Source organism: Salvelinus fontinalis, chromosome 23 (genome assembly GCF_029448725.1).
Source record: "Salvelinus fontinalis isolate EN_2023a chromosome 23, ASM2944872v1, whole genome shotgun sequence".
Classification (NCBI taxonomy): Eukaryota; Metazoa; Chordata; class Actinopteri; order Salmoniformes; family Salmonidae; genus Salvelinus; species Salvelinus fontinalis.
This window is the reverse complement of record NC_074687.1, coordinates 29050804-29074676: the sequence shown is the minus strand read 5'-3', so window position 1 is coordinate 29074676 and position 23873 is coordinate 29050804. Positions and strand designations below refer to the sequence as shown.

Here is a 23873-nt window from a genome sequence, read left to right as displayed (position 1 = left end):
TGTCAGATTTTCTAAGTGTTTTACAGCGAAAACAAAATAAAGCGTTATCTTAGCTTACTACGATAGTCAGTCACACAGCAGCATTGATTCAAGCCAAAAATAGCAATAACGTTATAAACCACCAAACGCTATTAATTTTTTCACTAACCTTCTCAGAATTCTTCAGATGACAGTCCTGTAACATCATATTACACAATTCATTTAGAGTTGGTTCGAAAATGTGCATATTTAGCCGCACAATTCGTGGTTACACACTGTGATTAGTGGGCAAACAATCAAGCAATCTGTCCTGCGCCATCTTGGAAAGGCACCTACTCTTATCGAAAGCTATTCATAAACTTGACTAAAGAAATACAGGTTGGACAGCAATTGAAAGACAAATTAGTTCTTAATGCAATCGCTGAGTTAGATTTTTAAAATTAACGTTATTAGACATACTGTCACGATCGTGTGGCGGATTAACGGACCAAAATGCAGCTTTTGGAAAATAAGCCATCTTCTTTTATTATAACACGAAGATGAACACGACACAAAAACACTTTAACAAAACAACAAAACGACCGTGAAGCTACAAACGTTGTGCACAAACATACAGGCTACTAACGTTCTTACATAGACAATTACCCACAACCAATGAGAGCCTATGGCTACCCTAAATAAGGCTCCCAATCAGAGACAACCGAAATCAGCTGTCTCTAATTGGGAACTCATTCAGGCAACCATAGACTCTCCTAGATAACTAACCAACATAGACAACTCTAGACATCTACACTCAACACAAAACCATACACTACAACCCATAACCCCTTTACCAAATAAACACCCAAAACCAACAAAACATAAACATTCCCCATGTCACACCCTGACCTAACTAAAATAATAAAGAAAACAAAGAATAATAAGGCCAGGGCGTGACATAACCCCCCCCTTGAGGCGCGAACTCCGGGCGCACCATACACAGTCTAGGGGAGGGTCTGGGTGGGCTCCCCTCCACGGTGGCGGCTCCGGCTCTGGTCGTAGTCCCCACGTCACCACAGTACCTAACCACCTCCTAGGCTTCCTCCAAACGACCCCCCTCCACATTAACCCCATTGCATTAAGGGGGAGTTCCGGACTAAGGGACAGCTCCGGACTAAGGACCAGTACCAGGGTAAGGGGCAGTACCAGGGTCAGGGGCAGTACCAGGATAAGGGGCAGTACCAGGGTAAGGGGCAGCACCAGGGTAAGGGGCAGCACCAGGGTAAGGGGCAGCACCAGGGTAAGGGGCAGCACCAGGGTAAGGGGCAGCTCCAGGGTAAGGGGCAGCTCCGGACTGAGGGACTGCAGCTCCGGACTGAGGGACTGCAGCTCCGGACTGAGGGACTGCAGCTCCGGACTGAGGGACGGCCCATGGCTGGCTGACAGATCTGGCTGCTCATGGCTGGCTAACTGATCTGGCTGCTCATGGCTGGCTGACGGATCTGGCTGCTCATGGCTGGCTGACGGATCTGGCTGCTCATGGCTAGCTGACGGATCTGGCTGCTCATGGCTAGCTGACGGATCTGGCTGCTCATGGCTAGCTGACGGATCTGGCTGCTCATGGCTAGCTGACGGATCTGGCTGCTCATGGCTAGCTGACGGATCTGGCTGCTCATGGCTAGCTGACGGATCTGGCTGCTCATGGCTAGCTGACGGATCTGGCTGCTCATGGCTAGCTGACGGATCTGGCTGCTCATGGCTAGCTGACGGATCTGGCTGCTCATAGCTAGCTGACGGATCTGGCTGCTCATGGCTATCTGACGGATCTGGCTGCTCATGGCTAGCTGACGGATCTGGCTGCTCATGGCTAGCTGACGGATCTGGCTGCTCATGGCTAGCTGACGGATCTGGCTGCTCATGGCTAGCTGACGGATCTGGCTGCTCATGGCTAGCTGACGGACCTGGCTGCTCATGGCTAGTTGACTGATCTGGCTGATCCTGTCTGGTTGGCGGCTCTGGCAGATCCTGTCTGGTTGGCGGCTCTGGCAGATCCTGTCTGACGGACGGCTCTAGCGGCTCCTGTCTGGCTGGCGGCTCTAGCGGCTCCTGTCTGGCGGACGGCTCAGTGGGCTCATGGCAGACGGGCGGCTTTGCAGGCTCATGGCAGACGGGCGGCTTTGCAGGCTCATTGCAGACGGATGGCTCAGATGGCGCTAGGGAGACGGATGGCTCAGATGGCGCTGGGGAGACGGGCAGTTCAGTCATTGCTGTGCAGGCGGCAGACTCCTGCCGGCTGAGGCGCACTGTAGGCCTGGTGCGTGGTGCCGGGACTGGTGGCACCGGGCTGGGGACACGCATCTCAGGGCTAGTGCGGGGAGCAGCAACAGGACGCACAGGACTCTGGGGACACACAGGAGGCTTGGTGCGTGGTTTAGACACTGGTGGTAAAGGGCTGGAGACACGCACCATATAGCTAGTGCGTGGAGCAGCAACAGGACGCACAGGACTCTGGGGACACACAGGAGGCTTGGTGCGTGGTTTAGACAATGGTGGTAAAGGGCTGGAGACACGCACCATATAGCTAGTGCGTGGAGGAGGCACTGGTGGTACTGGATTGGGGCGGGGAGGTGGCGCCGGAAATACCGGACCGTGCAGGCGTACTGGCTCCCTTGAACGCCGAGCCTGCCCAACCTTACCTGGTTCTATGCTCCCCGTCGCCTGACCAGTGCGGGGAGGTGGAATAACCCGCACCGGCCTATGTAGGCGAACCGGGGACACCATGCGTAAGGCTGGTGCCATGTACGCCGGCCCGAGGAGACGCACTGGTGACCAGATGCGTTGGGCCGGCTTCATGACATATGGCTCAACGCTCAGTCTAGCCCGGCCGATACGTGGAGCTGAAATGTACCGAACCGGGCTCTGCACGCGTACAGGAGACACCGTGCGCTCTACTGCGTAACACGGTGTCTGCCCGTACTCTCGCTCTCCACGGTAAGTACAGGGAGTAGGCGCAGGTTTCCTACCTGACTTCGCCACACTCCCTTTAAGGCCCCCCCCAAGAAATTTTTGGGTTGTACTCACGGGCTTCCAGCCTTGTCTCCGTGCTGCCTCCTCATATCGCCTCCTCTCGGCTTTCGCTGCCTCCAGCTCTTCACGAGGGAGGCGATATTCTCCAGGTTGATTCCACGGCCCCTTACCATCCAGTATCTCCTCCCATGTCCAGAAATCCTTTGTGGGTAGGTCCTGTTGCCGCCTTCCATGCCGCTTGGTCCTATGGTGGGTAATTCTGTCACGATCGTGTGGCGGATTAACGGACCAAAATGCAGCTTTTGGAAAATAAGCCATCTTCTTTTATTATAACACGAAGATGAACACGACACAAAAACACTTTAACAAAACAACAAAACAACAAAACGACCGTGAAGCTACAAACGTTGTGCACAAACATACAGGCTACTAACGTTCTTACATAGACAATTACCCACAACCAATGAGAGCCTATGGCTACCCTAAATAAGGCTCCCAATCAGAGACAACCGAAATCAGCTGTCTCTAATTGGGAACTCATTCAGGCAACCATAGACTCTCCTAGATAACTAACCAACATAGACAACTCTAGACATCTACACTCAACACAAAACCATACACTACAACCCATAACCCCTTTACCAAATAAACACCCAAAACCAACAAAACATAAACATTCCCCATGGCACACCCTGACCTAACTAAAATAATAAAGAAAACAAAGAATAATAAGGCCAGGGCGTGACACATACAGTGTGCGTTACAGCCAGACTAGTGCCGCAAAAATGGCGGACAAATACGTTTACATTTTTCCACATAAATACGGAATAACATCATAAATAGCTCTTACTTTTGGACTAATTTCCATCAGAATCTTGGCGAAGTGGTCCTTTGTCCAAAAGAATTGTTGCTTGGTTGTAAAACGTTGTGTTCAAATTCGGAAGTAGCAGCTAACAAGTAGCTATAACAAACAGCATGCCCAAAACTTTATACTCAATACTAAGGAAATTCCGAAAATAGCAATATACTCGCATAAACTGATATAACTTGGTTTAAAATAACTTCGTTATGATGTTTCTAACACCTATAACGAATTAAATTACAGACGGATATATCTAAGGACGATAACTGAGCGTTCCAAAATGCCATCCTGAGTTCTTGCTTTGCGTAATGGCAAGCGTTGAAAAGATAGGTCCTCTCGCTCCTTGGCCTTTTATAAACTCTGGGAACTACGCAGAAAGTCCATTCCACTTCTCATTGGTTACTGACATCCAGGGGAAGGCGGGTGCAGTTCATGTCGACCCGTAGGATACATACAGAGCTTTAAACTGATCCGAGAGAAGAGCCTAGTTTTCAGACCTTTGCAGTTCCTGTCATGGATTTCGCTGCAGAGAGAGTTCTGTTTCACCCACAGACATAATTCCAACGGTTTTAGAAACTAATTTGACTATTGTTCTGAGCGCCGTCTCAGATTATTGTATGGTTTGCTTTTTCCGTAATAGTTTTTTAAAATCTGACACAGCGGTTGCATTAAGGAGAGGTATATCTATAATTCCATGTGTATAACTTGTATTATCATCTAAATTTATGATGAGTATTTCTGTTGAATCGATGTGGCTATGCAAAATCACTGGATGTTTTTGGAACTAGTGAACGAAACACGCCAATGTAAACTCAGATTTTTCTATATAAATATGAACTTTATCAAACAAAACATACATGCATTGTATAACATGAAGTCCTATGACTGTCATCTGATGAAGATCATCAAAGGTTAGTGATTAATTGTATCTATATTTGTGCTTTTTGTGACTCCTATCTTTGGCTGAAAAATTACTGTGTTTGTCTGTGATTTGGCGGTGACCTAACATAATCGTTTGTGGTGCTTTCGCTGAAAATCCTATTTGCAATCGGACACTTTGGTGGGATTAACAACAAGATTACGTTTAAAATTGTATAAAACACATGTATGTTTGAGGCATTGTAATTATGAGATTTCTGTTGTTTTTAATTTGGCGCCCTGCACTTTCACTGGCTGTTGTCATATCGATCCCGTTACCGGGATTGCAGCCATAAGAAGTTTTTAAGGAAACCTGCTCTTTCCATGACATAGACTGACTAGGGGAATCCAGGTGAAAGCTATTATCACTTGTTAAATCCACTTCAATCAGTGTAGATGAAGGGGAGGAGACAGGTGTTCTTAATGTTTTGTACACTGTATATCTACATATTGTGTATTTTATTTATATTTATTTAACCTTTATTTAACTAGGCAAGTCAGTTAAGAACAAATTCGTATTTACATTCACGGCCTATCCCGGCCAAACCCTAACCCGGACGACGCTGGGCCAATTGTGCGACGCCCTATGGGACTCCCAATCACAGCCAATTTTGATACAGCCTGGAATCAAACTAGGGTCTGTAGTCACTAGCCTCTAGCACTGAGATGGAGAGCCTTAGACCGCTGCGCCACTCAGGAGCCCATGATTGAATGTATGGCACAGAAGGCCCATGTCACTTGTTTTGCCCTGCAGTCACATGCCTACCAATAGAGGACAACAATGGAAACAAGTCTGAGTTTTTATGTATATAATCCTTGTCAATTTTGGTAAATGTATTGGTTGCCTGGTGGGGCTTCTTTGTATATTTTAAATAGTCAAATCAAATAAATGTTCTGCGCACAATAGAAAACTGAGAATCAACCTCATTTAATTTTGACAAATGTACTATTGAGTCTGTGGTGACATTTCATGTATGCAAGGCTCTAGCTTTTGCACAGAGATTTTCAGGTATAACTGAATAATAAAGAATGAGCGACTTATCATCATCAGCAAGTAGCTAACATCCCTACTCCCTACAGTATCCAGTCTTTCTCATTGTGTTCATACTGTATGTGTCTCCATAGTGACGATGGGGTTTCTGCTCTGTGCATAACACAGACTAGTGACAGTGCCCAGTCATGAAAGTGCATGATCCAGTGTGTGCATGGATGCACACGTGCCTGTGTGTTTGTGTGTGTGCAGTCATGCCCACCTGTGTGTTTCCTCCGCTAATGGCACCGGTTCAAATCACTTCCCCGGCTTCTGCCGCTCATGTTGGTTTTGTTGTGGCATCCGTTGCCTACGTTTTAACTTGTTCCTCTTCCTTCCCTCCCTTTGTCTTTCCTTTGGCCAGATCCCTTTGAGGCTTTCATCATCTTCTCTATCCGGCATGAGATAAGACGGATAGACCTTCACAAGCGGGACTACAGCCTGCTGGTGCCAGGGCTCCGGAACACCATTGCTCTTGACTTCCACTTTAATCGCAGCCTGCTTTACTGGACAGATGTGGTAGAGGATAAGATCTACAGAGGACGCCTCTCAGGCTCTGGAGGTATGTAGGTCCTATAAGTTACCTCTAAATGGTGTGATCTATGGTGCTTTCAAAATCTGAAGGTGCGTAGGTGTAAGCTACACAATAGATCCTAAGGGCTGTGATGTACTGACGCTTTCAGGCTCTTTAAGTACCTTGGCTAGGCAAAACATTAGATCTAAATGCTGGGATCTATTGGCAGAGGAGGATAAACATGGCTGTCTTCCCTCCCAATCTTCAACTGGAAGGCCTTTCAATTACACAGTTTAGTTCAATAAGGTTCTCAGTTTAGTTCTACTTAGCACCTCTCTGAAACTGTGAGCTGATACTGTCCCTCCATTGAAGAGTTATTTCAGCAGGGTAATGCCAAGTATTACTGTGGGTATACTCTAGGCCCCTCAGTCGTCTTCCCACTGTCATAGTGCATCTCTGAAGCCTTTGATGAGTTAGAACTTTTCATTAGGTTGGTGTTTTGTGCTGCGTTATATTCTGTGCGTCTGCTGCAATTGGACTTTTTCTCTCTTTCTCTCATTTTCTCCGTGGGGCCATAGAATGTGTCCCGCTGCTGCACCTATTTCTCCCTTTTGTCATCCTTCCACAAAGGCTCCAGCAGCCGAGGATAATTGTAAACAGCTGGATTATAGACATACTGGGAAAACCTTTTATTTTTAATGGAACACTGTAGGAAACAATCTTCTTTTATGTCAATGTTATCTTCCTCATGAGTTTCTCTAGCTAGGGTTTTCTCCCCAGAAAATGTAATTTTGTTGGCAGACCAACAAACACATCCTCTCAATAGGGGGAAAATGATCAGGCTGAGTTGAATACATCCCTTCTCCACTCTTCTCTCACCTAGTGTGTGTATTGATGACCATGGTGCTGTGGGTTGGTCTGTCTCACCTGGTCTAAAGGGTGGTGTGGTGGTGGTTATGGTGCTAAAGGGTGGTGCGCTAACCGGGTGGTGTAGGGGTGATGATGGTCCTGTGGTTGGTATTCCATCAGGTGTGACAGGGATTGAGGTGGTTGTGCAGCATGGGCTGGCCACTCCAGAGGGGTTGGCAGTGGACTGGATAGCAGGTAACCTGTACTGGATCGACAGTAACCTGGACCAGATCGAGGTGGCCAGGCTGAATGGAGAGATGAGGACCACACTGATAGCTGGAGGGATGGAGCATCCACGGGCCATTGCTCTGGACCCAGGACAAGGGTGAGTTCCTACTCACATCAGACCTGGGTTGAAATAGTCTTTGTTGAGTGTTTGATTCAGCCTGCCTGGAGTGCCAAATGGGCAGGGTTTACACTTTGGGGATTATTCAATTGTTTCTATTGTGCCAGATAAGCTCAATAAAGCACAGCTAAACTATTTTAAAGAAACAAATACTATTTGAATACAGGTCTGACTCACATACTGTACACACTCATAATAAGAAAAACAACATCCTTCATTTTCTTCTACTTCCTTCTCCCTTGATGTGTGATGATGTCTGCTATGTTAGGGTCCATTAAGTATACAAATATAGAATACATCGATAATAATACTGTGGACTCAATTCTAGTGATGACAAGTGATATGGCTCATCTTTTCCTCTTCCCTGACTCATGCACTTTACCACTCTTACTTTTTCTCTTTTAATACATGGCTTCAAGCCTTCAATTCATCTCTGAACAATCTCACAGGCACAAAGTTGGATGAAAAGAACAAAATTATGTTTTTTATTATAGTGTGTTTAGCCTAGTTCTTTAATTTATACATGGTGATGAATTACTTTTATTTGATTGTAAAATTAATTTGGTTTATTTTGTTTTAAAACTTCTTCCAGACATTCATAAAAAATCTATTAAGTAGTCTTATAAGAAATGTATAGTCTGATCGTATATTCTTTCCCTCACTGCATATATTGGAGGGATGACTGTGTTTCAGAGGAGAACACATTAGGATTAATGGATGATTTCGGTGCCTACAGGCAAAGTTCCTCGCCAGAGCAATAATTCTAACGTAATTACTTGAATCCACTCAAAAGAGTAAGCCATTGATCCAAGGGGCCTGATCCAATGAATAAGGCTATTGAGCTGTACAAGGATATTTCATTGCCTACAGTGCCTAATTTAAGCCTGCATTCCTACAGGGTCGGGTCTTTCGCCTGGTTTGGTGGGCAAAAGCAGGATAGTAGCCGTGTTTGGGAGACATGACTCTGTTGATGGTCATAGTAATCACCAGTGCTCATTTACAGGCTTTCATTGAGCTGTAGAAGGTCATAAAAACCAGATGGCTTCCTGTTCCAGCCAATGTCACAGATGCTGTGGAACACTGGTCTGTTTGGTGCTGTTCTAGGATCCACAGACTGCTGCCAATGTGTGTGTTTACGAATCCTATTTACGGCTGTACACACTGTATGTAATTATTCTAGTTTGCAGTGATGTTACATTGACAAACCAATGAAAAAGGGCTGAAGAATTGACACTGAAAATCATTACTAAATTGATTAATGCCTTTAGCCTTGTTTTTCCATAGGAATAATAAACATAATCTTCCATGTTAGCTTTTGTATTCAACACATGGTTTGAGTATCTAGGCTAGTTTATGCCATCTAGTTCTGTCCATTGTCAAGTGATCTTAATCATTAATTTCTTTCTTCCATGGAGGCTTTTTCTTCAAGTCCTCTTTAATTAATGTCCTTGCATAAGTAGACCATGTCTCAGTTTTCGGTGGATCATCGGAATGTATTGTCTTCTGCTTGCTCTCTGTGGTCTAGTGCTGGTTACTGTAGAGCACTTTGTAGATGTAAAAATATCTTTATGCATTCCTTTTCTTGATTGATTTAATGTCTTTAGAATCCTGTTCTGGACAGACTGGGATGCTACCTTCCCCCGTATCGAGGCTGCTTCAATGAGCGGAGGAGGACGACACATAGTGTTCAAGGACATGGAGATAGGAGCCTGGCCCAACGGACTAACTCTGGATCATCTGGAGAAGAGAATTGTGTGGACGGATGCTCGGTAGGTTCCTCACACAAAACAATGTTTTATGTAACCTTTATTTGCTTATAACCTTTACAGGTAAATTAAGAACAGATTCATACTTACATTGACAACCTATCAAGATGGGAGCACAGCTGTGATAAACAATAATTACGTTGCAATGATACCTATTTAGATGCACATATGTCATAAGTATGAACGGCATGTTATCTACTTTGCCTCATCTCCTATAAGGACAGGTTGGTTGCTTGTAAATGGTAGTTCAATTACAGCGAACAGAAGGCCAATTTATCTAAATGTGCTGTAACCACAGGAAGACATGTTGAGAATACATCACATGTAAACCTCCCCTTCTATTGTGACAATAAGCTTTCAAGATCTACATTCTACAGCATTTCCAAAACATATTACTGACAAACATACCTGATGACATCCTTGATAAAACGCCTTCCTCGCTATTTTACCTTATAATAGTGGTGTTTGGAACTGTGTTTTAAATTGTGGAGAATTCTGTTCATGTACCAAGTAAATAAGCAGCTGTAATGTATTTAGGCTTACATGACAATACCTACAGCTATTGTATGCAGTAATCATGTGCCTATGAACCAGCTTTATACTGTTAGCACTGAGGTAATGTGCCCTAGTAGGATGTCCACTGTGTGCAGCTCATGGTGTTTGACCAGATACATTGCTATTTTACAGTAAAAAAAATTTGACAACGGACTTTCAGCATGCTTATATGGGAGGACATTCAACAAGCACAGAACAGCACTTACACAAATGACTGATGATTGGCTGAGAGACATTGATGATAAAAAGATTGGGGGGGCTGTTTTGTTAGACCTCGGTGTGGCCTTTGACATTATCGATCATAGTCTGCTGCTGGAAAAACATATGTGTTATGGCTTTATACCCCCTGCTATATTCTGGATAAAAAGTTTCCTGTCTGTAACGGCAGTCTAAGTCGTCCTCCTCCTCAGACGAGGAGAGGCGAGAAGGATCTGAGGACCAATGTGCAGCGTGGTAATTTTCCATGATTTAATTAACACAAAACAAGACACTATACAAAATGACAAAACAAACTAACCGTCACAGTCTTAGCTGGTGCAGACAAAACACAAAGACAGGAAACAACCACCCACAATCCCCAACACAAAACAAGCCACCTATATATGATTCTCAAATCAGGGACAACGATTGACAGCTGTCTCTGATTGAGAACCATATTAGGCTGAACACAGAAACAGACAAACTAGACACACAACATAGAATTCCCACCCAGCTCACGTCCTGACCAACACTAAACAAGCAAAACACATAAGAACTCTGGTCAGGACGTTACACTGTCTAACAGAACATGGAGGGTGTTCTTTAATGGAAGCCTCTCTAACAGAATCAGGAATTCCCCAGGGTAGCTGTCTAGGTCCCTTACTTTTTTCAATCTTTACTAACAACATGCCACTGGCTTTGAGTAAAGCCAGAGTGGGTGGCAAGGAATTATATTTCTAAAACTTAAAGCCTTGAATTTGGGACAAATCATTCACTGAACCCTAAACCTCAACTAACTCTTATAACAAATAATGTGGGAATTGAGAAAGTTGAGGTGAATAAACTGTTGGATAAACTGTTGTAACCCTGGATTGTAAACTGTCATGGTCAAAACATATTGATCCAACAGTAGCAAAGATGAGGAGAAGTCTGTCCATAATAAAGCGCTACTCTACCTTCTTAACAGCACTATCAACAAGGCAGGTCCTACAGGCTCTAGTTTTGTCACAAGCTGTGGACTACTGTTCAGTTGTCGTGGTCAGGTGCCACAAGAAGGGACTTAGGAAAATTGCAATTGGCTCAGAACAGGGCAGCACGGCTGGACCTTGAATGTTCACAAACAGCTAACATTAATAATATGCATGTCAATCTCTCCTGGCTCAAAGTGGAGGAGAGATTGACTTCATCACTACTTGTATTTATGAGAAGTATTGACATGCTGAATGCTTTGAGCTGTATGTTTGAACTACTGGTGCACAGCTCGGACACCCATGCATACCCCACAAGACATGCCACAAGAGGCCGCTTCACTGTCCCCAGAACACACTATGGGAGGTGCACAGTACTACATAGAGTCATGAATACATGAAACTCTATTCCACATCAAGTAATTGATGCAAGCAGTGAAATTTGATTTTAAAAAACAAATAAAAATACACCTTATGGAACAGCGGGGACTGTGAAGCAACACATACATACATGTAAGCACAGACACTTGCATACACACACAATAACATACGCACTATACACACACATACACATGGATTTTGTATTGTAGATATGTGGTAGTGGTGGGGTAGGGGCCTGAGGGAACACAGTGTGTTGTGAAATTTGTGAATGTAATATTTTTAAATCTACATAACTGCCTTAATTTTGCTGGACCCCAGGAAGAGTAGTTGCTGCCTTGGCAGGAGGATCCATAATAAATACAAATGCCTGACTAGTATTTTTATTGTATAGAGCCAGGCAACCTCATGATGACATTCATACCACCATATAACAGCTCTAATGCCATCTATGCTGCAATGTATTGTACTTCCATGGTTACTCTACCTGGCTAGTATGCATATACTGTATCTCTGTCTTTATACTGGAAAGAGACAATCTAATGACATCCCGATCATGTTTTCTCCCTCTAACAGCTCTCATGCCATCTTATCTGAGCTGTATGTTATCTATTCTGGCTGGTTACTGTACCTTCACCTATCTTCTCCCTTTCACAGCTCTGATGCCATCTACTCTGCACTGTACGATGGCAGTGGGATCATAGAGATCCTGAGGGGACATGAGTACCTGTCACACCCCTTCGCCGTGTCTCTGTTTGGGGGTAGTGTCTACTGGACAGACTGGAGGACCAACACCCTAGCCAGAGCCAACAAGTGGACGGGCCGTAACGTCACAGTGATCCAGAAGACCAGCGCTCAGCCCTTTGACCTGCAGATATTCCACCCTAGCAGACAGCCACAAGGTAACTAACACACTGCCTCAACCCTAATGTCCAGTGCTCAGCCCTTTGACCTGCAGATATTCCACCCTAGCAGACAGCCACAAGGTAACTAACACACTGCCTCAACCCTAATGTCCAGTGCTCAGCCCTTTGACCTGCAGATATTCCACCCTAGCAGACAGCCACAAGATAACTAACACACTGCCTCAACCCTAATGTCCAGTGCTCAGCCCTTTGACCTTCAGATATTCCACCCTAGCAGACAGCCACAAGATAAACAGCCTAGACCTGTAGTCAAGCAACTGTAACCTTTGGTAATGCACATCAACTATTCCCTGAGAGTGTTGTCACTGTAGTGTATGGGGTGGTTTTTAGCACACAGATTAAGTTTATTCCTGGACTTAAAAGCATGCCTAATGGAGATTTTCCATATGAACGAGTTCCCTCACTTCCCTGTTGTATACTGAAAACTGGTTGCATAATAATGTATCAGATTTGGCCCATTATTTTCTAGTTGAACTGATGCTAGTCATAATGCCTATACATAAACTCTTAGAAAAAAAGTGTCTATTTAGTCCCCTCCTCTACTCCCTCTTCATCCACGACTGCATAGCCGCACACAACTCCAAACACCATCATTAAGTTTGCCAACGACACGACACATGTGTTTGGCATGAACATCGACGACGATGAGACAGATATAGAGAGCAGGTCAGTGACAACATCCTCTCCATCAAAGTCAGCAAGACAAAGAAACTAATCGTGGACTACAGGAAAAGGAGGGCCGAGCACGCCCCCATCGTCATCAATGGGGCTGTAGTGGAGCGGATTGAGAGCTTCAGGTTCCTCGGAGTCCACATCACTAAGGATCTATCATGGTCCACACACACCAACACAGTAGAGAAGAGGGCACGACAACCTCTTCCCCCTCAGCAGGCTGAAAAGATTTGGCATCGGCCCTTAGATCCTTAAAAAGTTTACAGCTGAAACATTGAGAACATCTTGACTGGCTGCATCGATGTTTGGTATTGCAACTGCTTGGCATTCGACCGCAAGGCGCTACTGAGGGTAGTGTGTGCGGCCCAGTACATCACTGGGGCCGAGCTGCCTGCTGTCCAGGACCATTATACCAGGCGGTGCCAGAGGAAGGCCCTTAACATTATCCAGCCACCCAAGTCATAGACTGTTCTCTCTGCTACTGCATGGCTTGCCTTACCGCTGCACCAAGTCTGGAACCAACAGGTCCCTGAACAGCTTCTACCCCCAAGCCATAAGACTGCTAAATAGTTAGTCCGGGTAGCTATTTGGTTAACTATTAAACTATCTGCATTGAACCTTTTTGTGCTAACTTTTGAACTCATCACATATGCTTCTGCTACTGTTTATAATCTGTCACTTTTTTCCATATGTACAGTGTATATGTACATATCTACCTCAATTACCTCATACCCCTGCACATCGACTCGGTACTGGTACCTCGTGTATATAGCCAAGTTATGGTTACTCATTGTTTATTTATTATTACTTTTACTATAAGTGTTTTACTTTTCTATTGTCTCTGTTTTCTTTCTCCTTTTATTGTTGGGAAGGGGCTGTAATGAAACATTTGAACGTTAGTCTACACCTGTTGTTTACGAAGCATGTGCAAAATACAATTTTATTATAACCCTTTTTCACAGAGGGTTCTACCTGGAACCCAAAACAGTTCTACCTGGAACCAAAAAGGGTTCTCCTACGGGGACAGCCAAAGAACGCTTTTGGAACACTTTTTTCTATGAGTGTGTTGACTAAGAAGCATTTCTGAAAAGGTGAATCCCCTGTTGCATATAGAGAAGAAGAGAGAGAGTATAATGGTATTCATTTTAGCTGCTTCTCTGCCCTCATTGGGCCTGCCAATCATGGGGCTTCTCAGCATGCATACAATAAGAAAGGGGCTGAATGATTGAAAAAGGTGGTCATGCAGAGAATTAGATTGCATTAATGGTACCTCAGAATGTGTTTTCTCCCTCCGCCCAAATTAGGCTAATTGGTTCATGCTACAGTGTCAAGCCGTTTTTAAAATGAATTGAACCAGAATTAATGAAAGGAACTGCAGAATGAGAGCGGGCTACAATTAATCCTGTCAACACCGATGATAGCCTTTCTCTGTATATGCCCATTGGAAGTCAAATTAAAGGCACAAATGAAATAAATTATGCAGATGAAGGTGTATGGAAAGTAAAATAGGCTTACCAGTTGGCACCCTATTTAAGTTCTTATCATCAATTTACTGATACACTACATGACCCAAAATATGTGGACACCTGCTCGTCGAACATCTCATTCCAAAATCATGGGAAGTAATATGGAGTTGGTCCCCCTTTGCTGCTATAACAGCCTCCACTCTTCTGGGAAGGCTTTCCACTAGATGTTAGAACATTCCTGCAGGGACTTGCTTTCATTTAACCACAATCGCATTAGAGAGGTCAGGCATTGATGTTGAGCAATTAGGCCTGGCTCGCAGTCGGCGTTCCAATTCATCCCAAAGCTGTTCGATGGGGTTGACGTCATGGTTCTGTGCAGGCCAGTCAAGTTCTTCCACAACGATCTCAACAAACCATTTCTGTATGGACCTTGTTTTGTGCACAGGGGCATTGTCATGCTGAAACACGGCCTTCCCCAAACTGTTGCCAAGTTGGAAGCACGAATCATCTAGAATGTAATTGTGTGCTGTAGCATTAAGATTTCCCTTCACTGGAATTAAGGGTCCTAGCCCAAACCATTATTCCTCCTCCACTAAACTTTTGGCATCCGCCAAACCCAGATTCTTCTGTAGTCTACCAGATGGTGAAGTTTGATTCATCACTCCAGCGAATGTTTCCACTGCTCTGTAGTCCAATGGCGGCGAGCTTTACACCACTCCAGCCAACACTTGACATTGCGCATGATGAGCTTAGGCTTGTGTGCGGCTGCTCGGCCATGGAAACCCATTTCATGAAGCTCCCGACGAACATTTCTTGTGCTGACGTTGCTTCCAGAGGCAGTTTGGAACTCGGTAGTGAGTGTTGCAACTGAGGATAGACCATTTCTACACGCTTCAGCAGTCCCATTCTGTGAGTTTGTGTTGCCTACCACTTTTCGGCTGAGCCGTTGTTGCTCCTAGACATTTCCACTTCAGAATAACAGCACTTATAGATGACCGGGGCAGCTCTAGCAGTGCAGAAATTTGAAGAACTGCCTTGTATCCTATGACGGTGCCACGTTGAAAGTCACTGAGCTCATCAGTAAAGTCATTCTGCTGCTAGTGTTTGTCTATGGAGATTGCATGGCTGTGTGCTCAATTTTATACACCTGTCAGCAACGGGTGTGGCTGAAATAGCTGAATCCAACTAATTTGAAGGAGTCGCCAGAGCGTGATGAGCGACGTAAAGCCCCCCCAGCCAAACCCTCCCCTATCCCGGGCTACGCTGGGCCAATTGTGCATCGCTCTATGGGACTCCTGCAGTGACGCGTCAACCACTGCGATGCAGTGCCTTAGACTGCTGCGCCACTCAGGTGGCCTATATAGTGTATTTTCAGTAGATTTGTGTTTATTTCTCCTTGACTATAGGTTCAGGTCAGATGTCATAGCACAAGGTCTGAATATTTGACTCTCATGTAATATGCAAAATCAATACTTTTGGTCCCCTAAAATTAGGGGAAATGGTTCACCCAATATGCACTTTCACCACGTATCAAATCCAAAGTGCTGGAGTACAGAGCCAAAACAACAACAAATGTGTGACTGTTCTAATACTTTTGCAGCTCACTGTATATTTCCAGGCTTAGATTATAGCATTGATTGGGTGTTCATTCATTGCTCTTTGTTTCTAAAAGGATTTGTGAAAATGGATCTGTAAACAGAGCTGCTAGTCAAAGAAATCATAATATCTTGGATTGTCTTTAGGGTGTGGTTTGTTCTCACACCCTTAAAAAGGATATCTTCACAGCTGAGTTAAAAATATCTCCCCTTTTAGCTTTCTATGAATGTAAACCGCTATCCATGAATGGGCATTAGTACTCTAGTAATCTGGTTTGCATCTATTTAGCAATCTCAAAATGATGCCAATGTGGTAGGAGTTAATTTGGCTGTTTCGTCCTCTGTATCTGCCTGCTCGTGACTGTTCTGCATAGATAAGTGTGAGGAAATTGAACTGCATTTCCGAAGAAGCCAGTAAGTATGCCTAATCCCATTTTAAAGAGCCCAGTGGGCGAAACTTGGGTAATATCCAGCCAGCCAGTCCCAAAGCCTGGAGATACTGGTGGTCTCTGCTTGGCCCTGCAGATCTGGACCAGAGAGACTGTGGGAGGGAGGGAGGTAGTGAAAATTAGAGGGAGACTACTGGAGACCTGTGGGGGCTACAGTACTTGTCTCTGGGGGTGTTTGGTGGGTGCCAAAACTGGAGCTTGTCTGGGGGCATCAACAGTCTGGTTGTAAATACATTATGTGTGGCAGGGGAGGGGGGGGGTGGGTAACATGAGGTTTGAAAACGGGAGGAGGTGCCAATGATTAGTTAAGGGGAATGCTGGTCCCAAGGCCTCACAGTGAGGAACTGTAATTGGTTAGTTATAGCTGCAATAACACATCAAACAGAACGCTCTCCCCTCCCAGCACTGGTGATCCGCAGCAGGCTCATATGATCATATTGGAAATTAAATGAATAGTATCAAAACATTTGTACAATGATGTCTCAAGATATAACCATCGTACTTATATTATATTTACAACGACACAATACAGTGTTGTAAGTATCAGTATTTGAGTTATGATGATTTTATATAAAGTATTCTGTATTCATGGCTGCATTAATGCAATCAAATCTACTGACTGTGCCTAAAATGTTATTAAACAAAAGGACCTCTGAATGTATCTCCACATCTTTGCACTATGCTTGCAGAGAATAGGAAGGAATACATCTGATCAGCATGCATAGTGCATTGAATCACTGCATGGAAGTAAGCAGCTGCTTCAAATACAAGCGGGGTGATACTATTGGAAGCTATAATGAACATTTTGTATTCAGATAACGGGCACCGAACATTTACAAGGTAAATATGTGGCTTTCCTACACAGCCCCCTTGTCGCATTTGCTTGTGAGTGGCAGAGAAAGAAAAAGAGGTGTGTTGATGATAATACAACGTGAATATAACACCCAGGGCTTGACAGAGCCACTACTCCCTGCGCTAGATAAACACAAACACGTTGAATTAATAATCACATTTTGAAAATACACCGCTATTTGCTGCTGAATATCTATTCAGTCGCATTAAAAAGAAAATGTAGCTTTCAAAACAGAGACTTTAAACAACAACATAATACACTTCACATATTGTACTGTAACAGTTACCATGACTACCTGAGATCTTTTTTGAATATTCTAGCACCTCCTGAGAGTTTAGATACATTTTATAACAGTGAAGTGCCCCAGCTTACATGACATTTTAGTCCTTTATCAGACTTATCCAGAGCTTCGTACAGTAGTGAGTGCAGACATGTTTGTACTTTTTTGTGATGGTCCTCCTTGGGAATCAAATCCACAACCATGGCGTGGAAAGCACCATGCTCTACCAACTGAGCCACACAGGACTGGACATTACGTATTATACCCAGTAGACTTTACGGTTTTGATTTGAAAGATATCAGTCTTTGGGCACTAGCCTTTCTCTGTTCTCTGCGTCGGCTAAGCATGGGGGTTATTTATTTATGATATGTCTGCCAGTCTAGAAATGAACAGTCTTTCCCCTGTTATTGTAATTTCTTATGGCTATGATTCAGCTGACTGCTGAACTGTATTCAGGCTTTTATTTCCTATCATGAGTCGTGTTGTCGGCTATGTGTTCAACTCACGCAGACAGAGCCATTTTCTCTACTAAACCATGTGAATGTATAATGGATTCAGCGAGACATAGTGCAGGAAATGAGTTTGGAAATGAGTTTGTCAAGCTTGTTTTGGGTAAATCACTGCAAAAATTGATCTTTATATCTTGTATGAAAATGTACCAAAGGGAAATAACTGTCCAATCTAAAAACCTGTGCATTTATTTATCTGAAGTGACTTGGTGTTGACAATGGAGGAATTCTAGTGTCTGTTCGTATGCTGCTTATGTACTGCTGGATCACTGTGGGGTTAAACCTTAGCAATATCCCACCAGACTTGTGCAATGAAATCAGTCTGGAGGAAATGTCAGCACATACAGGTTAATGTTGGGATTTAAGAGTGGGCAGTTTTGGGCAGTGGTTGTGGTCCTACAATAACAGACTTGATGGAAGAGGTAAAGTCACTGTAAACTCTGAGAGAGGGAGAGAGAGAGAGAGAGAGAGGTTGTGAACTCCTTAGGAGTCAGACAAATGAGTTCCAAGAGGCCTGTCTGTCAGCCAAGCCTTACCAGGATTAGGGAGTTATTTTACCATTTCTTGATTACTCTTTAGTTTGTATAATTAGGTTTGCTGGGTCAGCATCCGTTACAAATGCAACTGTTCTAAAGATGTCCAGCCTACCCTGCCCATATCTCCCAATGTATGCCAGTGGTTTAAACCACTTGAAAGCAGTGTTGAATCAAGAGAGCCAAGGTGGATGTTGAGTTGGGTAGTGTTATGTGTGGATAAGGTGGAGTGCCATCTGGTCAGCCCAACTGTAACTGAGGGAGTCAGTGATATGGTTGAGCAGTACATGTGACCAACTGGCCATTGAAAAACATTACACCCAGGTTGTTGCAGCTGTTCCTTTATTTCCTGCTCTTGACCTTTTCGATGGGTGTTAACGTTCCAGAATAGCCCTTTAATCATATTGGTCTGCTGAAAACTACAGAACTAAGCATCTGTATTTTCTGTTTTTATAAGCTTTGGTGCCTTTTACTGTTTACTCTGTCAGGAAGGTGAGCAAACCTTTTGATCATATACCCAAAAGCATATCATGTTCTTGTACTTCAGCACTACCACTTCCTCTGAGATATATAGAGTGGACTTCCTACAAAGGATTCCCACAAAAATGTGACTCTTGGGAGGCTTTTTATTTCAACTGACAGAAATGTGAGCTTTCCTGTTGAATCATAAATGTGGTGAAAGCTTTAAGTGCACATTCATGTATTTGTGGCGGCAGGTAGCCTAGTGGTTAGAGCGTTGGACTAGTAACCGAAAGGTTGCAAGATCAAATCCCTGAGCTGATGAGGTAAAAAAAAAAAAAAAAAAAAAGAAAATAAGAATTTCTTCTTAACTGACTTGCCTAGTAAAATAAATATTAATTGTCATGGGCCAAGTGTTTCTCCTTTTTCATTCTTTCTGCTGACAATTTTCTCTCTTTTTCTCTCTGTCTCTCTTGCACTCCTTCAGCGTCTAACCCATGTGAAGAGAATGATGGGTGTGGCCCGTGCTCACACATGTGTCTCATTAATTACAACCGTACTGCGTCCTGCACCTGTCCACACCTCATGAAGCTGTCTCCCAACAAACAATCTTGCTTCGGTGAGTGGGACGGCCGTCTTCAATCTTTTAACACACCTGTATCTATCCTTTTCATTATCAAAGTCACAAAAGAGTGGGAGATTGTGCACAGTCACATAACAAAGAACCTTAAAGAATGCCAGAATAATTTGTTTAGCATATTCATTATTTCATTGGCACTTGTATATCATATGTTACACCCATAACCATATCTGACTTAAAAGGTCAACCACTTCACAAATCAGTGGTAGCCATTGATATTTCTCTCCCCATCTGATTTTTCCATAGTGTTGAAAAGATTCCTCCTGTACGTCAGGCGGTCAGAGATCCGTGGGGTGGATATTGACAACCCTTACATGAACGTCATGACAGCACTTACCGTCCCAGACATCGATGACGTCACCGTTGTGGATTATGATGCCCAGGAGGAGAGGATCTACTGGGCGGATGTGAAAACACAGACCATCAAACGGGCCTTCATCAACGGCACCTGGCTGGAGACTGTCATCTCTGGAGGTAGTTACTGGCTCAATCCCAGATTTTGACCATGGTCGATATGACTCTTGTCAAAAGTAGTGCACTATGTAGGGAATAGGGTGCCACCTGGGACGCACCCACTCGCTGTTCTTTCTAAGTGTGTAACTCGGAGAGATGATAATGTAACTGAGATGGATGAGTCATGATGACTTGTGTAAGCTCTCCTAAGCTAATTCCCAGGCTTTAGCTCCATTGGTTAACACAGTCTTGTGGTGTGCAGAAACTCCGGCTACAATACTTTATAGGCCTGTCAATAACGTAGTGCCAGTGTCTGCCACTCATTTAATTAACATCATTTACATTAAATTTTCTGATTGGCATTGCAAAGGGATGAAAGCCCCATCGGAACTAACTTCTGCAATTATTGTTTGTTTCATTGTGTCTGAAAGGCTTTGATTGGAAGCTCTGTTTTGACAAATTGTATCGCATGAAAGCACGTTGTCAAAGCACAAAAGACAATTGCTGTTTTTCAGGAAGTGTCTCCTCTCTCATCCTAATTTGCATTCTTGATATTTGCACCGGAGATTTAATTCATTGCCCCTGATAAAGAACAGAACAAAAACCTGCTGGCATAAGCTTTTTTACACATTCTATTATAATGTTCACTATCGCTGTATTTTTCAAGTAATGTTTTATACCAATGTTTTATCGTACTGTTTGCTGTCCCAAGGTCTGCAGATGAATCTGTCTAACTCATGACCCCTGTTACTCCATGTAAAACACATTGTTGGATGCTGGATTGACAGCCTCCCTCTCTTTGTTTTCCCCTCAGATATACTAAACTGCCGTGGGCTGGCTTTAGATTGGCTCTCTAGGAACTTGTACTGGCTCAGCTCAGAGAATGACGAGTCTCAAATCAATGTCGCCCGCCTGGATGGGTCCCTGAAGACATCTGTCATTCATGGGATTGATAAACCAAGGTGCCTTGTCGTGCACCCCGCCAAGGGGTAAGTAGATTAAACACCACAGCATCTGTGTACTTCATCATTATCTTCCGGGACTCAACATCAACAAGGTATTAGGAAATCTTAATTTTGTTTAAACAAAAACAAAAACCTTCCAAGGTAGACATGACACTTTGACATGTTTTTATAACAGTGAATTCCCATGCTTCTCTCGTGAAAATAAAACTTGTTCATAGAATTTGTAGCATTATTCAGTGTAAATATATAGATTGTATGCAATTTAGTTGCACAGTATCAACATTAACAACGTGAGCAGCTCTCACGAACTACAACTAAATTGAACAAATTCATTAAGAACTAGGAACTTATTGTAAAGTAGAACTGTAAAAATGTAATGTGCAATGTCTGTGTAATTATATTCTTTCACATTAGGAAAATCTACTGGACAGATGGCAACACAATAAACATAGCCAACATGGATGGGAGCAACAGCAAGGTCCTTCACCAGAACCAACGGGAACCAGTCGGTCAGTTGAACATTATAGCTCTGTTTGTTCAGACTGCGGAACACTACTGCCTGTTCCAACACTCTATGATTCCAACATTCTATATCATGGGACAGATTCAGAGGAGCAGTCCAACAACATGCTGGCAGTATCTACCCTGTCCACTGTATGGTGTACATTTTAGGACATCCCTACGGGGAGGCCAGGGCTACTTTGTATGTCATAGGGTGTAGGGATGTCCTAAAATGTACACCATTCAGTTAATGTCTCCTCATAATGAGCACTAGGTGAATTTGTTTGTGTATTTCCAAAGATACAAAGATAGCATCTTTCCAAATGGTAGTGGTTGAAATCATTTGGTACACTTGAACTAACTGAAACCTCTTCTGCTGCCATACACAGTTGTTCAACCTGAACTTCTACCGTATACTCAGATGATACAAGCTTCAATGCACAATTGTTCATCTGCAGGTTCACGCCTCAAGCAGCATGTTCTTACAGCACAAACAGACCTGCAAGGTCAAGTCTTCACTTTCTCAGATAAACACAGTACCGTTGTCTTCACTGTGTCATACCAATACCAGATATATAAATTGCCAGCATGCCATATACATCACATGACTTCATTGATGATGATGGGCCAGACCTGGGGACGTTGGTAAATGAATGATGTGTTGTGAATGGGAATACAGGCGCACGCACACAGACACACACACAAACACACACCATGGGAGACAGAGCTGTCCACAAACACAATTGAAGTAGCCCCCAGTTGCCACCATCAATAGTGCCATTCTGTCAAATCTCATCATGTCTGCTAGAGAATGGATTTAAAAAGGAAGGAGTCACTCTCTGGTCAAATGATTCATAATGTCAAATGGAGGTCATAGAGATATCTCAGGCAGGCTGCAACGAATCCTTCCAACAACCTCACACACATGCACACATGAAACATGCACACACACGCAGGCACTCACACAAACACACGTGCGCACACATGCACCCATTACACATGCACACACACAAGCAGGCACGGACACACTCGCAAACACACACACATGTGCACGCTCATACGTACACTCACTCCTATAGATGCAAACATAGTCCTACATCCATACTTTCACATATGAAGTCACATCCCAGGCTGCAAAAAAGATTGCAACAATCTTACACTCACCCCCACAGACACATATTACACAAACTGTATATTCAAACATCCCTAGTACCTCTAATACCAGATGCATCTTGCATATGTACATTTTACTGATTGCCATCATGTGGACCAAGTCATTAAATATTTGACATGTGATGATGCTATTGCAACCAGTGTTTCCCACTTGTGTGCTTTACCATATCTGACACAAAGATCTGACTTTAAAAAGATAATGCATTATATAGTCACTAGCCCCCTTTCATTCTTCTCCCCAGGTCTCTCTCTAGACTACACCGCCAACAAGCTGTACTGGATCAGCTCTGGTAATTGCACTATCAACAGGTGCAATGTGGACGGTAGTGGTCTGGAGGTGCTGGAGAGCATGAAGAGGGAGCTAACCAAAGCCTCGGCCCTGGCTGTTATGGGTGAGTTGTGGCTAGTTTAAAACGTAGTTTACCCACGTGGTAAAAAAACTATTGACATAAAGAGTAGATGAATCTTCCCTCTGTTGTATTGTGAAACGTTTGGACTCAAAGGTCTTCATCAGGCTGGAATAGTGGAGCATGTCAGCCAGTGAATCAGATTCCCGTCATGGATTAAGGGAGAAAGTGGGGAGGCTTAGGGCCTAGGCCTGTACATGTTGCTAGTTAAGTGGCTCCTGGATAAAGCCATTTAACCAGTGTTGTGGTATGACTGTGACAGTTCTGCTTCACTCTGTGTGAAATTGTCTGGGCATTAGATAATTAAACCACTGGCTGGAGCTGCATGTTGATTGATGATAGATGATTTTTTTTTGTAATGAAAATGGATGTGGATGCCCATAGTGGAGTGTTGTTGCTTTGTATCAGTGCTGGATCTAATATGTTGGACGTTATTACTGCGACATGGTGCTTCTTTTCAATAAGATGGCATTTCTTTCTCAATACTATTTGTTTTGTTGTGCCATTGCACCATACATAATACAAAGACTCACGCATGACTGAACTGATTCTAAAGCTTGGTC

The 23873-nt window shown here is 43.7% G+C and overlaps 1 protein-coding gene across 6 annotated transcripts in view; it reads left to right on the top strand.

The window, feature by feature from the left end:
• Positions 1 to 23873, top strand: part of LOC129821085 (low-density lipoprotein receptor-related protein 1B-like) — a 458866-nt gene that overhangs the window by 275634 nt on the left and 159359 nt on the right. For all 6 annotated transcript variants that reach the window (XR_008754267.1, XM_055878362.1, XM_055878363.1 and 3 more), the window contains 9 exons: positions 6160 to 6357; positions 7339 to 7543; positions 9169 to 9333; positions 12087 to 12331; positions 19659 to 19790; positions 20058 to 20285; positions 21079 to 21253; positions 21644 to 21738; positions 23146 to 23295. Coding sequence is in view for 5 of the 6 variants with exons in the window: in XM_055878362.1 (XP_055734337.1) it covers positions 6160 to 6357; positions 7339 to 7543; positions 9169 to 9333; positions 12087 to 12331; positions 19659 to 19790; positions 20058 to 20285; positions 21079 to 21253; positions 21644 to 21738; positions 23146 to 23295 (1593 nt within the window). In the remaining variant the exon portion in view is untranslated. The remainder of the gene's footprint in view (positions 1 to 6159; positions 6358 to 7338; positions 7544 to 9168; positions 9334 to 12086; positions 12332 to 19658; positions 19791 to 20057; positions 20286 to 21078; positions 21254 to 21643; positions 21739 to 23145; positions 23296 to 23873) is intronic.